Source organism: Chlamydotis macqueenii, chromosome 3, assembly GCF_036417535.1.
Source record: "Chlamydotis macqueenii isolate bChlMac1 chromosome 3, bChlMac1.mat, whole genome shotgun sequence".
Classification (NCBI taxonomy): Eukaryota; Metazoa; Chordata; class Aves; order Otidiformes; family Otididae; genus Chlamydotis; species Chlamydotis macqueenii.
This window is the reverse complement of record NC_141558.1, coordinates 7,617,841-7,630,644: the sequence shown is the minus strand read 5'-3', so window position 1 is coordinate 7,630,644 and position 12,804 is coordinate 7,617,841. Positions and strand designations below refer to the sequence as shown.

Below are 12,804 nucleotides of genomic sequence, written 5' to 3'. Positions count from 1 at the left end.
AGAAGAAACTAAATTTCCATTCAATTAGTTTCTTTAGTACTCTTTCACAAGTGAGTTGTTCCTAATTATTGTGAGCCTCTGTTCTACGTCTTTTAGCATGTGTACATCTTGATAATAACCAAGCACCCCAAAATGAACACAGTATTCTGGTGAAAACGGGAGTTACAAAGAAGAAAACGTCTGTTTCAAGTGTTGCAACCAACACATATACACTGCGAAGAACAGCACTTCTGCCAGTTCCGGTATTACAGCATTGGTCAGTGTATTATAACTGACCTTCTCCTAACATCTTCTGTGGCTTTAGGCTTTTTTCCTGTTTTCTACTTTCAGTGTATTTTCCACTCCCAGTTTAGTAGCATATAATTTTTCCCACACGTAATCTTATTGCCGTTTTTTAGTGGTTACTAGTATTTCAAACATCATTCAATTTAGTATCTCCAGGAATTCATTAACCCACTATTTACCTCTTTTTCCATATTATTAAAGTATTACTTTTAAAATCTTTTTTTCCTATATTATTAGTTAGAATTGTAAGACAAGGCTTAACAATGACTTTTGTGGCAGTCCAACAGGCACTTCCTTCTACGCATGCCTTGCCATTTCTCATCGCTGTTTGTTTCAAGCATTTACTATAGTTTAAAAAGGCTGTGTTCAGTATGATCTAATATGAATTAACATAATAAGATTTAAAAATATATTGCTTTTTAATTAAGTGTTGATACACAAATGGGCTCAATTAAATAATAATTAAAAGAATGATGTGGACAACACTCTTATTTTGATGAAAGCCTCTTTGAGACAACACAACATACCAAAGATAGCATTTGAATGCTACGCATCTCCTATCTTAAAAAAGTTAAGAATAACTTACCATATTTCAGCAAGGATTGAAGCTGGTAGACCTGATCGCAAAAAAAAGGTACGTGCTTGATCACCTATGATAAACAAGACAGACAGATAAACTTTTAGACTAGAGACATGCATTTTCAGAAGACCTCAGCACTCTCTTGTGTGACCGGATTTGCAAAAGTAACCAGCATGCTGGATGCCAAGCTTCCCAGTTTCATACCACCAAACTCCTTCCCTGGTGACAGCGATTGTCAGATACTCACATATTCTGTAATCCTGAATCTTGGCCCTGAGAAGTGATCTCATATAGCTATAAAAAGCTTTTAACTTTTAAGGTCACAAATAACAGCTGCCAAGAGTTTAATAGATGCAAGATTTAAAGAAAAATGACTGAAAATTTAGTCCTGACCCAATTATTGTTACAGGAATGGATGAGCATGCTATTTCCTTCTTTCTCTTTCATCCAAGCTAACTTGAGGCAGTATTGCCTCTCTAGAAAAACTAGAAAAAATATCATGTTCGAAATAATATTCTGTTCCATCAGAGAACATTCAGTATTTCAGGAAGGGAACGGGAACTGTTGTCTAATTCCACACCAAGTTCCACATGAATTGGTACCTACCGTGCTGTTAAACAAAGGCATAATGAAAAACTGATAGTGGTGTTTATACTTACGTAGGAGTGAATTACAGGTGCTTTAGGCTAAGACTTCAGCTTATTTTTTCAGCTCTTCTTCCCTTATATTCAAACACCACCTTTCATTTCAAGTACTTGCCAAATAAATAATGAAGCCTGCAGACCTATGTGCAGTAACAGCCCAGATGTGGCCTACAGGCAGTCTCCAGACTGCATACTTGTCAGCTGGTGGTAAGGTAAACACCAGCCTCCCAGTGCTGTTTGGCTAAAGCAGGAGTTATGGATCACTTAGCCAGAAGACATGAATGTTCCAAATAGACAACTTCCCATTCTCTCCTCAGTCCTTTTTGGACTAAAAAGAGGAAAAGCAAGGGCAATGTAATCACCAGCTAGGGTATCAGCAGATAGTTAGGGAGGTAGGGCTGATCTTTAATGCTCACCTGCACACAAAAGAATGGGGCATTCTTAAATTAAGTCATCTTTGCCATTGAAATAGAGCGTTTTCTTGATGTCATAAGCAGATTCTTGAATTTAAAACCTGCAAATTCTGAGACGCACAGCAACACGACCCAGTTGTTTCAGAGGAGAAGCAGCTGAATGCAACTGGAACTGACAGCAGGCCACTGCAAAATGCCATTAGCCTATCCAGAACTTGCTGAAGGCCCAAGGGTTAATAAATTTCAAGTAGTCATTAACAAGGACAAGCTGTCAGCATCTCTCTCCCTGTCTCCTCCTCCAAAACAAAGCTATCTAACAGCACAGTATTCTCTAACACTGTTCAGACATAAGAGAGCCACTTCTGCTGTCTCTGGCATCACTTGCTACAATAGCTACTGTAAGTGCTCCCTGGCAACCTCCCATCCAAGCACAGATTTCGCCTGATGCTCTTTGGTTTTTGAAACTAGACAGAATGACAGCACATAACTGCTAGCTGCAGAAGTGACGGGGTTAATAAAAGAGCGTTCCTGTGCCAGACTTCAGCCCAAAGCTTCTACAAGTTTAGTAATAATCCATGGCTGTTTGCCCAAAGAGTATGGTTGTTAGTCACACAATACAGGGCTAGAAATAGGATGTAGTTTTCAAACTGTTTTACAGAGATACTTATGTGTACACAGAAGTTAATGTGTAATATAGAATCTCAGACTAACCTGTAATGTAGCCTCCTGTGGGTTTAAGGCTATCAAACTGCTTGTCATGCTTGGCCCGCTCTTCAGAGGTGATGGCCCATATGTTTGGACCTCCTGAAAAAAAAAAACACAAACCCAAAACAAACCTGAACAGTGTGAAGACTTTGAAAAATAAAGCACATAACTTACAAAATTAAAGCTTGGCTTCCGGAGAGACAAAGTTAGATCTAGACACACCCAGCTCCTACCAGTTTGGCAAGGACGTTATGAAACACAAACCTACTTCCCAGATGTGCATGAGCTGAGACAATTCCTCAGCCAGGCTGCTTTACACTCAGCTCTCAAACAAGCTCTGTCGTCCTTCAAAGCTGGTGCAGAGCAGTTTCCTGTTGCTGCGGATTGTTTGTAGCCTGGGCAGGATGCTTGCTGCTCACCATACTCTGTGTGAACCAAACACTCCTCTGGTTCACCAGTAAACAAATGGGATTCAACGTCACTTAAAGGGTCTCACACAGAAGGCGAACACCCTACAGCTGCCAAAAAGACATGTGCTCCGTCTTGCCAATACTCTAAAAATCAAAATTGGGGCTGGTAACAAAACTATGTTGGTTTTGTCTGATAAAGGCGTAACATTATGGGTTGGGGTTGTTTTTTTTTTTTTTTTTTTTTTTTAAATAGCATACTATTTCAAGGTATCATTTTTCAATGCTTAAAAAAAAAAAAAAAAAAAAAAAGAAGGAGAAGTATAAAATATTACAGCCTCAAAGTAACAAAGAGAAGTTGCAGGGAATAACAATGTTTACAGAGCTATGCTGATATACCAGGCAAAACCAGAGTGACTTTCAGAAACGCTCCAACCTGCTGTATAAAGGCCAGGGTGTGTGCCCTTCGCAGGAAAAGCAGTTTGCCAGAAATAATTGGGTTTGGTTTTTAAGTAGGAGGAAGTTTTAGTTGGGAAGCTCTTGACAAGTACCTAATTTGTCAAATCAATGAATACAAGAATTAGCCAAAATTCTGAGTGGAAACCCTCAAGACACCATTAAAAGGTTATTAAAAACATTTTAAAAATACATTCTTTTGAGAATTACCACTTCCAAAGAACTGTTAATCTGTTCAAGATTTGTATTGTTCACTAAAAGACAGTCAAGGGACTAAATAATTCTTCTAACAAGATATTAACAGGTTGCTTTAAATGCAACTGCAATGCAATTGCACTTTGAAAGAAACACTATAAAATGCTTCCCCTTTTTCTACATAAACCTAATTTCAAAGCTTTGAAGTTAAATTTCAACAGCTCTTTTCTGTTTTTCAGAGAGTAATAACAAAGCAAACAGACTGCAAGCTGACATACCTGCCAATACACAGCTATTAACCACGTTAACCACCTCTCCCCTGTGCTTATCCATACATGCAAACATATTTTCCAAAAAGACCTGATCTAGCCCCTTAAGAAGGTCCTGCTAAGACCATCATTCTCCTCACTTAACGTACAAATTGAATTCTTACCCCTGCTGCTTAATAGGGAAATACAAATAGTTAAAAAATTGAGCCAAACCAGAAACTCACTGGGGCTATAAACGACAAAAATAGTGGGAGGGCGTTAGGATACAACCTTTAAGCACCTGATTTTGGAGTTTTGCTTCCCCCTCTTGAGGATTCACCTTTTTTTTTTTTTTGGTGTGGCCTCAATGAAAGGGTCTTCTTGCAGGCTGTGTGTAAAACCGCACTTCAAGAACTCATCTTATTTCTCTCTTTTAATTAAAGGAGTCTAAATAAATCTAGATTAGATGCCGATAATAAATGTAAATAAATCTAAATCAGATGCCTAGAAGTTGATGGGCAGTACAAGTATTGCCATAATATACAAATGAGGACAACTTGTGCACAATGGCAAAAATGTGAGCAGCACTTAAATCTTTACAAAATGTTGGCTTTAAGATACAAACTGAAAGTGCATAATGTGGTTAATGCTTATAGAAATTATCTTCACGAGATGAAGAAATGCTCCTAAAGCTGTCAGCAGCAACTTCAGAAAATCCGCTCAGTTTTTTCTCATTTATGGAAAACAAAATATTAGCAACATCACATTGTCCTATATAGGAAGCATCGTGCTTTGATCATATTTAGAAGCAGGTAGGTACAACACTCTTCAGTGTTTTATAATCAACAACAGAAGGATTAAAACCATCACAATACATTCACGTGGTCAGTGGCTGCAAAGTGCCAAAAATACAGAAAAACCCCTTGACTGGAGTTACCAGCACCACAGTAGCTTCTCTAAAGAATCAAGATCTGCATTCACTCGTCATTCTCTTTTTTTCCCCTCACAAACACTCCCCAAGAATCTCAGTGTAATTTGGGCATTAAACATTTCGCGCACTTTTGCTCAGGGTAATTGTGATCGCTCCTCTCCAACACGCAGAGGTGCTGGGCGCAGGAGTGCTGCCGCCGCCCCGACAGCCTCGGGACCCGCACAGAGCCCTCTAAAAGGCAGAGCACGTGGGGTGCACTACTGCTCACTGCACCCCAGCCCCAGCTTTGCTGACTCTTACCACCATGTACTTCACACCGCTGATCCTTGCCTAGGCAGATAAATAAGTAAAGAAATTTAAAATAAAATTAAAAAAAAAAAAAAAAAAAAAAAAAAAAAAATCAGTGCAGCCATAGTGGAAAGCCTTCAGATGTGCAGTCTACTGCTAAAATTATGCTGTTAGTATAGTTTATTCATTCTCAAATTAAATATGCAAAAGAATTTCTTCAGCAACTATCTCCATGACAGTTTCTTGTAAGTATAAATTTAATTTATGGAAAAAAAAAAATCTTTGACTACAAAGATTATTTTAGCACCAATTGCTTCTAGCGTAGTCCTAGCAAGTCAGTGCGAGCAGCGACTGTCTCAGCAAAGTGATAATTATGAACACACATGGTATCAAAAGTACATTCTGTGAATGTTGAATATATATCCTGAAGAAGCCAACCTGCTAATAATTTCTTTTCATAGGCAAAAATTCCAGATTTCCCCTGTCCGTGAGGACAGGGACTGAAAATATTTTTATTCTGGTGACTAATTCCATAAAGATGTGGTCTCCACCAAGGATTTTTTATAGACATAGAAGAGAGTAATGTGGTAAGTCTTAAAATCCAAAGCACACCTCTCCCCACATAATTGGACTGTTTCATTTAAAAGTAATATATAAAAATACAAAATACAAAAGAGGTTACTTTGCAATCTCACAACTTCACGCATGATGCAAGATCCACTTGGATGAAGCCAACTCTGTATTTGACTACATTCCTTTTTTAGGAATCAAAAATCAAGAAATGCTGAACTTGGGAGACTTCCCCCACAAAGGTTTTTCCCTAGAATACACTATTGCCTTCACTTGCTTTTTCTGTTCATGGAAAAACATATTTCTACATTAGTAACACCTTTGGAAGCCAGATATCAAACTATCTTTCTTTTCTAAAGAAGGTCAGTACTTTCAGAGAAGAATGGATAAACGTTAGGACTGGCAAGTGTTCTTGAGATCCAACATGGGAAACCTGGACTCAAGGTCCAGAAAAGTCTCAGCAAATTCCTTATACCCGATCAGAAAATCCACAGGCAAAGCTCCTTTACTTGCCCACTCCACAGCTCCACAACACATTCAAGAGTTCAAAGTCACATTCTGTCCACGCGGAAAGTCTGTACAGAATGATAAAGACCCATACAACCAACCTGGTGCTACACATCATTTTAACGTACATCTTCTCTAAAGATGGCAACATACATATCAACCTCACCTTCATGTAACAGTATTGTATCTGTAATTCTGTAATTCAATGTGGTAGCACTCACAATTTTACAGTGTTGGAAACAAGCGACTGTGCTGGGGATTAAACAACATTTTCTGCTCCTTTAAGCTCATTTTAAATAAAAGACATCTTTCTGCGAGGGAGTACGACGGTCTGTTTATGGCAGGATCACAGCATTCAGTAGAACAGCTCCAGAAACGTCTTTACAACACTGCATCAGACAGACAATCTTCTGAAGAAAACAAAGGACTTGCTTTGATGGGCTGCCAGCATCAGAAACTGAAACACAGGCTGTTCTTTCCTCAAAGTGGTAAGCTGCCATTGAAAAAGAGCGGAGAAAAGAAAGCGCAATTCTAGAAGAAAAATTCTGCTCTGTAAGAACTCTGCCACTGTTCAGTTCTACCTGTAGGCAAAAGGCAGTTGTACCGAGAGTGGTACTGTTAGTGAAAAGGACAAAGGTAACTTTTCACTGTGAGAAATGCTCATGATTTTCCACAGTTCTCTAAAGAGCTGTGTTTGTTTTCCACTGACAGGCGTTGCTTGTTTTTCTCTAATAAAAACTATGCTCCTACGACCTACAAAGTTCATTAACTACACAGAGATAATAAACCTAAATTGAAAGAGCATTCTTGTACACATAAGTCATGAGGATGAGTGACTATACCATCCCAAAAACCACCATTAGGCTTCATAATGACCCTAAATAAATATTTATCCCTCTGTTTAAAGACAGGGACATTTCAACAATGACATGCAGCAGCATGCCTCAAGCTGCACAACATGGGGTTTTCCTTAATGCAACGAGCAATCACATTACTGTCTCCCATCAGAAGCCTCGATAGAGTTGTTTGGTGTAAGACATATTGGGGTAAATCTAATAATTCCAGTCTTTCTCTGTGTTTGTAGGTAAGTTTACCACAGAATTATTTATTACAGATCAGATTTAATGCTCTCAACTGAGATGTTGAGTCACACTTCTAATTTTTCCTCAGTGGTGAGTAAAGACTCCAGGAGTCTGAAAATATACAGAACACTTTACCATTAGTCTGAATTTCCAGATTCCTTATCAGTGTTGTTGCTATTTTCAATATTTGCTTCATTGTTGATTCTTTATTTCAAACATAGGAGAAAATGCTGACCGATAATAAGCATTTATTCCTATTTAGGTGTGCAAACATGTTGTGAACTACTACTGTGGTGGCTTTGGGTCCATCCCAAAGTACCATCTGCTCTACCTTGAAGAACGTACCTCCTATTCCCAGCTCCCATGTTCTCGGGCCATGGCAGGAGCCACATGCAACCTCCTTTCACAATGCACACACTAATTCCCCTACTACTTGTCCTACCAGAAATCCTTCATGAGGCTCTCAGCATATTAAGCAACGCTGCGGCAACTGCCAGAAGAAAAGGGTATGGCTATGCTTAACAGCAACTTCAGTAGCTTAATGTATATGCAGTAAAAAGGAAACATCTGTGGCTAAACTACTATAAGAGGGAAACATGTTTCTCCTTTGATTTTGTATTTTTGCTAAAATTGCAAGAATTGAAGCCAGGAGAATTTTTAAAGATTTTCAAGTGTCTCTGATATGCTATCCAAAAATAACTGTTACCTGCAGACAGGCTGTTAAACAGCATCAGGCAAGTGCAGAGCTACACAGAGTTGGCCAAAAATGCTTGCTTAACTGAAGAGTACACTTACAGAACTGAGGACAAAGCAGCAGCAGACACATTGTATTTTAGGGTACAATTCATATTATCTACATTATGTACAAGATTTCTAGATATTTTGGTATCTTGAGAATCCTTAGGTTCAGCAGTTCACTAAAATCAAAGATTGGGCTGGTTTGAACTAACCACCTGCTCCTACAAAATAGGCGCAGAACTCCGTATGATGCAGTATTTTGCCTGACTGGTCACTGGCATGCCCCCACTTCAACGCACAAAATCTGTAACGGGAGAACATGAAAATTTCCATGCCATGCGATGATCTCAATGTAGAAACATAATCCTTGCTTTCAGAATTAGTATAATCCCTAAAACAATTTAGGGATACATTACTGTTTGCATGGACTAGACTGTTAAGATCCACTTTTTTTTTTCTGAATTTTACAGCACAACTCAACAATTCCAAAGCACTTAAACTACCAGTTTATAATAGTAGGATTACTTTATAAAAATCACAGAATCATTTAGCTCATTATGGCTATCCATTTTCAGAAGCTCCTTTTTAATTAAGTTATTGCCAACCTCCACTGAAACATAAAAGCAACACACCAAGCAAGCAAAATATATTAAAAAAAAAAAAAAAGCAAAACCACAGACATAGCAAGTTACAGCAATCTTACTTGAAGATGCTTAAACAAAAGTTTTGTTAGAACTCCACTAATGTAAAAAATGTATTAGGAAATGTGTATAAACATGACAGTACTCTCAACTGCACATTATCATGCTACCTTTTACACCAGTTCTCTGTAGAATTGGTGACAACTCATTTAATAGTATTTTCCGAAGTTTTAATGAAACAAGTTTTCTATTTCTCATCAGAAAGTGCAATTGCTGTAACCTACAATGCTGCTAAACTCTTACTTTATTCTTGAAAGCTAATATAACTTTTCCTTTTCTTACAGGAAAGAGTTGGCATACAGACTTGGCTTAACCTAACCCTTTCCTGTATCTAGATTCAATACTAGCAATAAATATAAAAGTATTTTCTGCCTAATTCTGGGAAAACAATGCCCTTGAAATCACCTGCAGTTGTTGAGTTACTAACACGGATGCAGCACACAGAGCAAGCCCATTATTCTGTCCAATGACATAGCCATGTCTTTGCCCAGAATCATTGAATCATTTAGGTTGGAAAAGACTTTTAAGATCATCAAGTCCAATCATTAACCAAACACTGCCAAGTCCACCACTAAACCATGTCCCTAAGTGTCACATCAACACATCTTTTAAATACCTCCAGGGATGGTGACTCAATCACTTCCCTGAGCAACCTGTTCTAATGTTTGACAGCCCTTTAGCTGAAGAAATTTTTCCTAATATCAATCTAAATCTCCCCTGGTGCAACTCGAGGCCGTTTCCTCTCATCCTATCACTAGTTCCTTGTGAGAAGAGACCAACACGCGCCTCCCTACAACCAGTTTTCAGGCAGTTGTAGAGAGCAACGTGGTCTCCCCTCAGCCTCCTCCAGGCTAAACAACCCCAATTCGCTCAGCCGCTCCTCATAAGACTTGCTCTCCAGACCCTTCACCAGCTTCACTGGTCTTCCTTGGACACGCTCCAGCACCTCACTTTCTTTCTTGTAGTGAGGGGCCCAAAACTGAACACAGTATGCAAGATGCAGCCTCACCAGTCCCGAGTACTGGGGGGGTGACCGCTTCCCTAATCCTGCAATTAATACTTTTGGATGGATTTTAGAGACTGAAAAGAAGAGAGAAGGAAAAAAGTCACACCAACAAGAATCTTTCCAATGGAAGGTATGAAAAAATTCAAAGTAAGCAATATTATCAAGGCATAAAATACGCACACTTTGCCCAATTCTGCCCTACCAGCTGCAAGACCTATCTCCATTTGTTGTTAAAGTAAGCATACCTCCAGCTGAGAGACTCCATAGCCTTCCTTCCCAGCATGACACAGATGGAAGATCGGCTTACCCTTCAGTTTAGGACAAGTCAGAAGCTTTTTTTCATTAAACTCCTGACAACCTATATAGTATCAAAGTCTTCAATGAGGAAAATAAAAAGTTTTTACTCACCATGCTTGAGGAGAAGGCCCACCAGAGCTTAGTCTAAACTGTTCTAATTCTGAAAATGGATTTTGTACACTGTTGCTGCTCACCAGCATTCACAAAAAACCCCAATAACTTAATAAAAAATTTACAAAAGGATAGTTTGTTTAATTATTGTCTAGCAAATCTCTGTGGAATGCAGAAAAACTAATAAGATTCAGCTGAGTTTCCATCTGGAGTAGCTAGTAAATCTTTCCGCACTGGGAGAAACGCAGGCAGTAAAAATACCAGGCAAGAGAATGCAAAATGAACCTTGAAATTAGGTGGAGTAAAGGAAATTATTCTCCTACAAAAACATTTGCTGACATAAAATCAGAGCAGAACTCTGTTCAAGGAATATTAGATCTTTTATAGCAATTTTTGTAATTCTTTTTATTATCTGGTCATTAGAGTAAAAAAGACATTTCCAGGTTCTCAGACTTGAGGAGAAAGTCTTGGATCAGGAGGAAAGCCGATAGGGTATATTTACAACAGAGAGTTGGAATGCAGACTTGAAAGGAAAGAGGAAAACAAAAGGAAAAAAAAATTACACAGGAAAGGTGAGAGAGAAGGAAAATGGAGAAGCAATCCCCAAATGATCTGTGGAATAAAATTGAATTAGGAGATACTTTAGGAAACAAAACACAGTAATGACCCTGTCAGCTCAGACCAAACATCCACGAAGCTCAGCTCCTTGCACAGAGTGATAGGCTGAGGCAAGCAGGCAGCGGTACTTCCCTAGGATGTCTTCTCAGTCCCCAGTGTAGCTCCTGAACCAGGGGTGGTACCTCATTAACAGAAAGAAAATCCACCTCTCTCTAATTGTTTAAGGAATCCAAGTAACCTTTTGGCATCCACAGCTTCCTACGGCTTTCACTGTTTATTTGACACTGTGCTAAGTGCTCTTCTTGATATCTGCCAAGAGTATTTTCATTCCATACTGGTTAATTCTTGTGTTATCAGAGATTAATTACCATTCCCTTGCCTATAAAATGACGAACGACTTTCAGAAGTTGACATCTACTGTATCCACCATCTCCATTTCTTTTCCAAGCTGAAATGTCCTAGTCAATGTAATTATTCCTCATACAGAAGCTGTTCTGCGTCTTTGATCATTCTTGTTACCCTCCTTTTTGTAATTTCTAGTCCTGACAAAAAGAAAACATGCCAGGAAACCCGGAAGAAAACAAAGGTACCAACAGCAAGAGTAAGACAGCTTGCTTAAACTCCTTATAATGTTCAGTAACTAATTAGCAGAACCTGCCAACTATACCCAGTACATAGAATCATAGAACTGTTAGAGTTGGAAGGGACCTTCAAAGGTCATCTAGTCCAACCCTCCTGCAAGGAGCAGGGACATCCCCAACTAGATCAGGTTGCTCAGAGCCCCGGCCAACCTGGCCTTGAACGTTTCCAGGGATGGGGCTTCCACCACCTCTCTGGGAAACTTGTTTCCTCATTGTAAAAAATTTTTTCCTAATTTCCAATCTAAATCCACCTCCTTCTATTTTAAAACCATTACCCCTTGTCCTATTGCAACAGGCCCTACTGAACAACCGCTCTCCATCTTTATTGTAGGCCCCTTTGAGGTACTGGAAGGCCGCTATAAGGTCTCCCTGGAGCCTCCTCTTCTCCAGGCTGAACAGCCCCAACTCTCTCAACCTGTCCTCATAGGAAAGGTGCTCCAGCCCTTTTATCATCTTCATGGCCCTCCTCTGGACCTTCTCCAACTGGTCCATGTCCTTTTTATGTTGGGGGCTCCAGAACTGGACACAGTACTCCAAGTGGGGTCTCACCAGGGCAGAGTAGAGGAGGAGAATCACCTCCCTTGACCTGCTGGCCACGCCAAGATGAGTGTAGTGGATGCCGAGTTACCTTCAGGTTAGGTTAGAAAGTATTGTCCATGTATTTCTTAATCCAGTCCGAATAGAGAGAATGTGAGAAATAAGAGGAGTAATTCTGCCTTCTAACTCACATTATCTATATCAGAAACAGTTTATACATTAACTCAGAGCTGTATTTTTCATCCCCTCAAGCTGGAAGATTTCTTGTGAAATACAGCGCTATGAAAGCACTACCAACTGTTGCATAGCAAATTTTACCTGTAGCTCTTGAGAAAATATTAGTATACTCTTTTCCATTCTGTTATACAAGTATCAACACACACTGTAACAAGTGCAGAGTTCTTCGATTGTGGTGAAACTGTGACACTCAGGAAATACACGTTTCCTAAAGAAACAGAACCTGTACTATAGCGATCACTGTTAAACACAAAATCACGGTTACGAGAAAAAATGCAGGGGAAAATGTTGGTATACGGCTTAAAATACACCAAATATAAAATACACCAAATATAAATATAAAAACTATATATATACACACACACCTTTAAACAGATTACTTCAATAAACAGCACTAAGACAGCTTTTGATATTCAGTTAATCTTACCTGTTCTTGAGACTTGCACGCAGAGAACTTCACATCCAACTAAACCATAAATGTTTTAAAGTTATTAAAACACCTTCTGTGAAAGTACCTGATAAGAATGCTAGTCACATGAACACCGATATTCTTTCAGCTGTCCAGGGTTTTACCCCTTCTAGCTAGCTCAGTTATGATTTAAGGTTA

The 12,804-nt window shown here is 39.1% G+C and overlaps 1 protein-coding gene across 3 annotated transcripts in view; it reads right to left on the bottom strand.

Moving 5' to 3' along the window:
- ITSN2 (intersectin 2) overlaps nt 1-12,804 on the bottom strand; it is an 80,578-nt gene that overhangs the window by 48,610 nt on the left and 19,164 nt on the right. For all 3 annotated transcript variants that reach the window (XM_086745632.1, XM_086745633.1, XM_086745634.1), the window contains exons 3-4: nt 2,634-2,726; nt 872-935 (exon numbers count right to left, since the gene is read on the bottom strand). In XM_086745632.1, the coding sequence (XP_086601758.1) occupies nt 872-935; nt 2,634-2,726 (157 nt within the window). The remainder of the gene's footprint in view (nt 1-871; nt 936-2,633; nt 2,727-12,804) is intronic.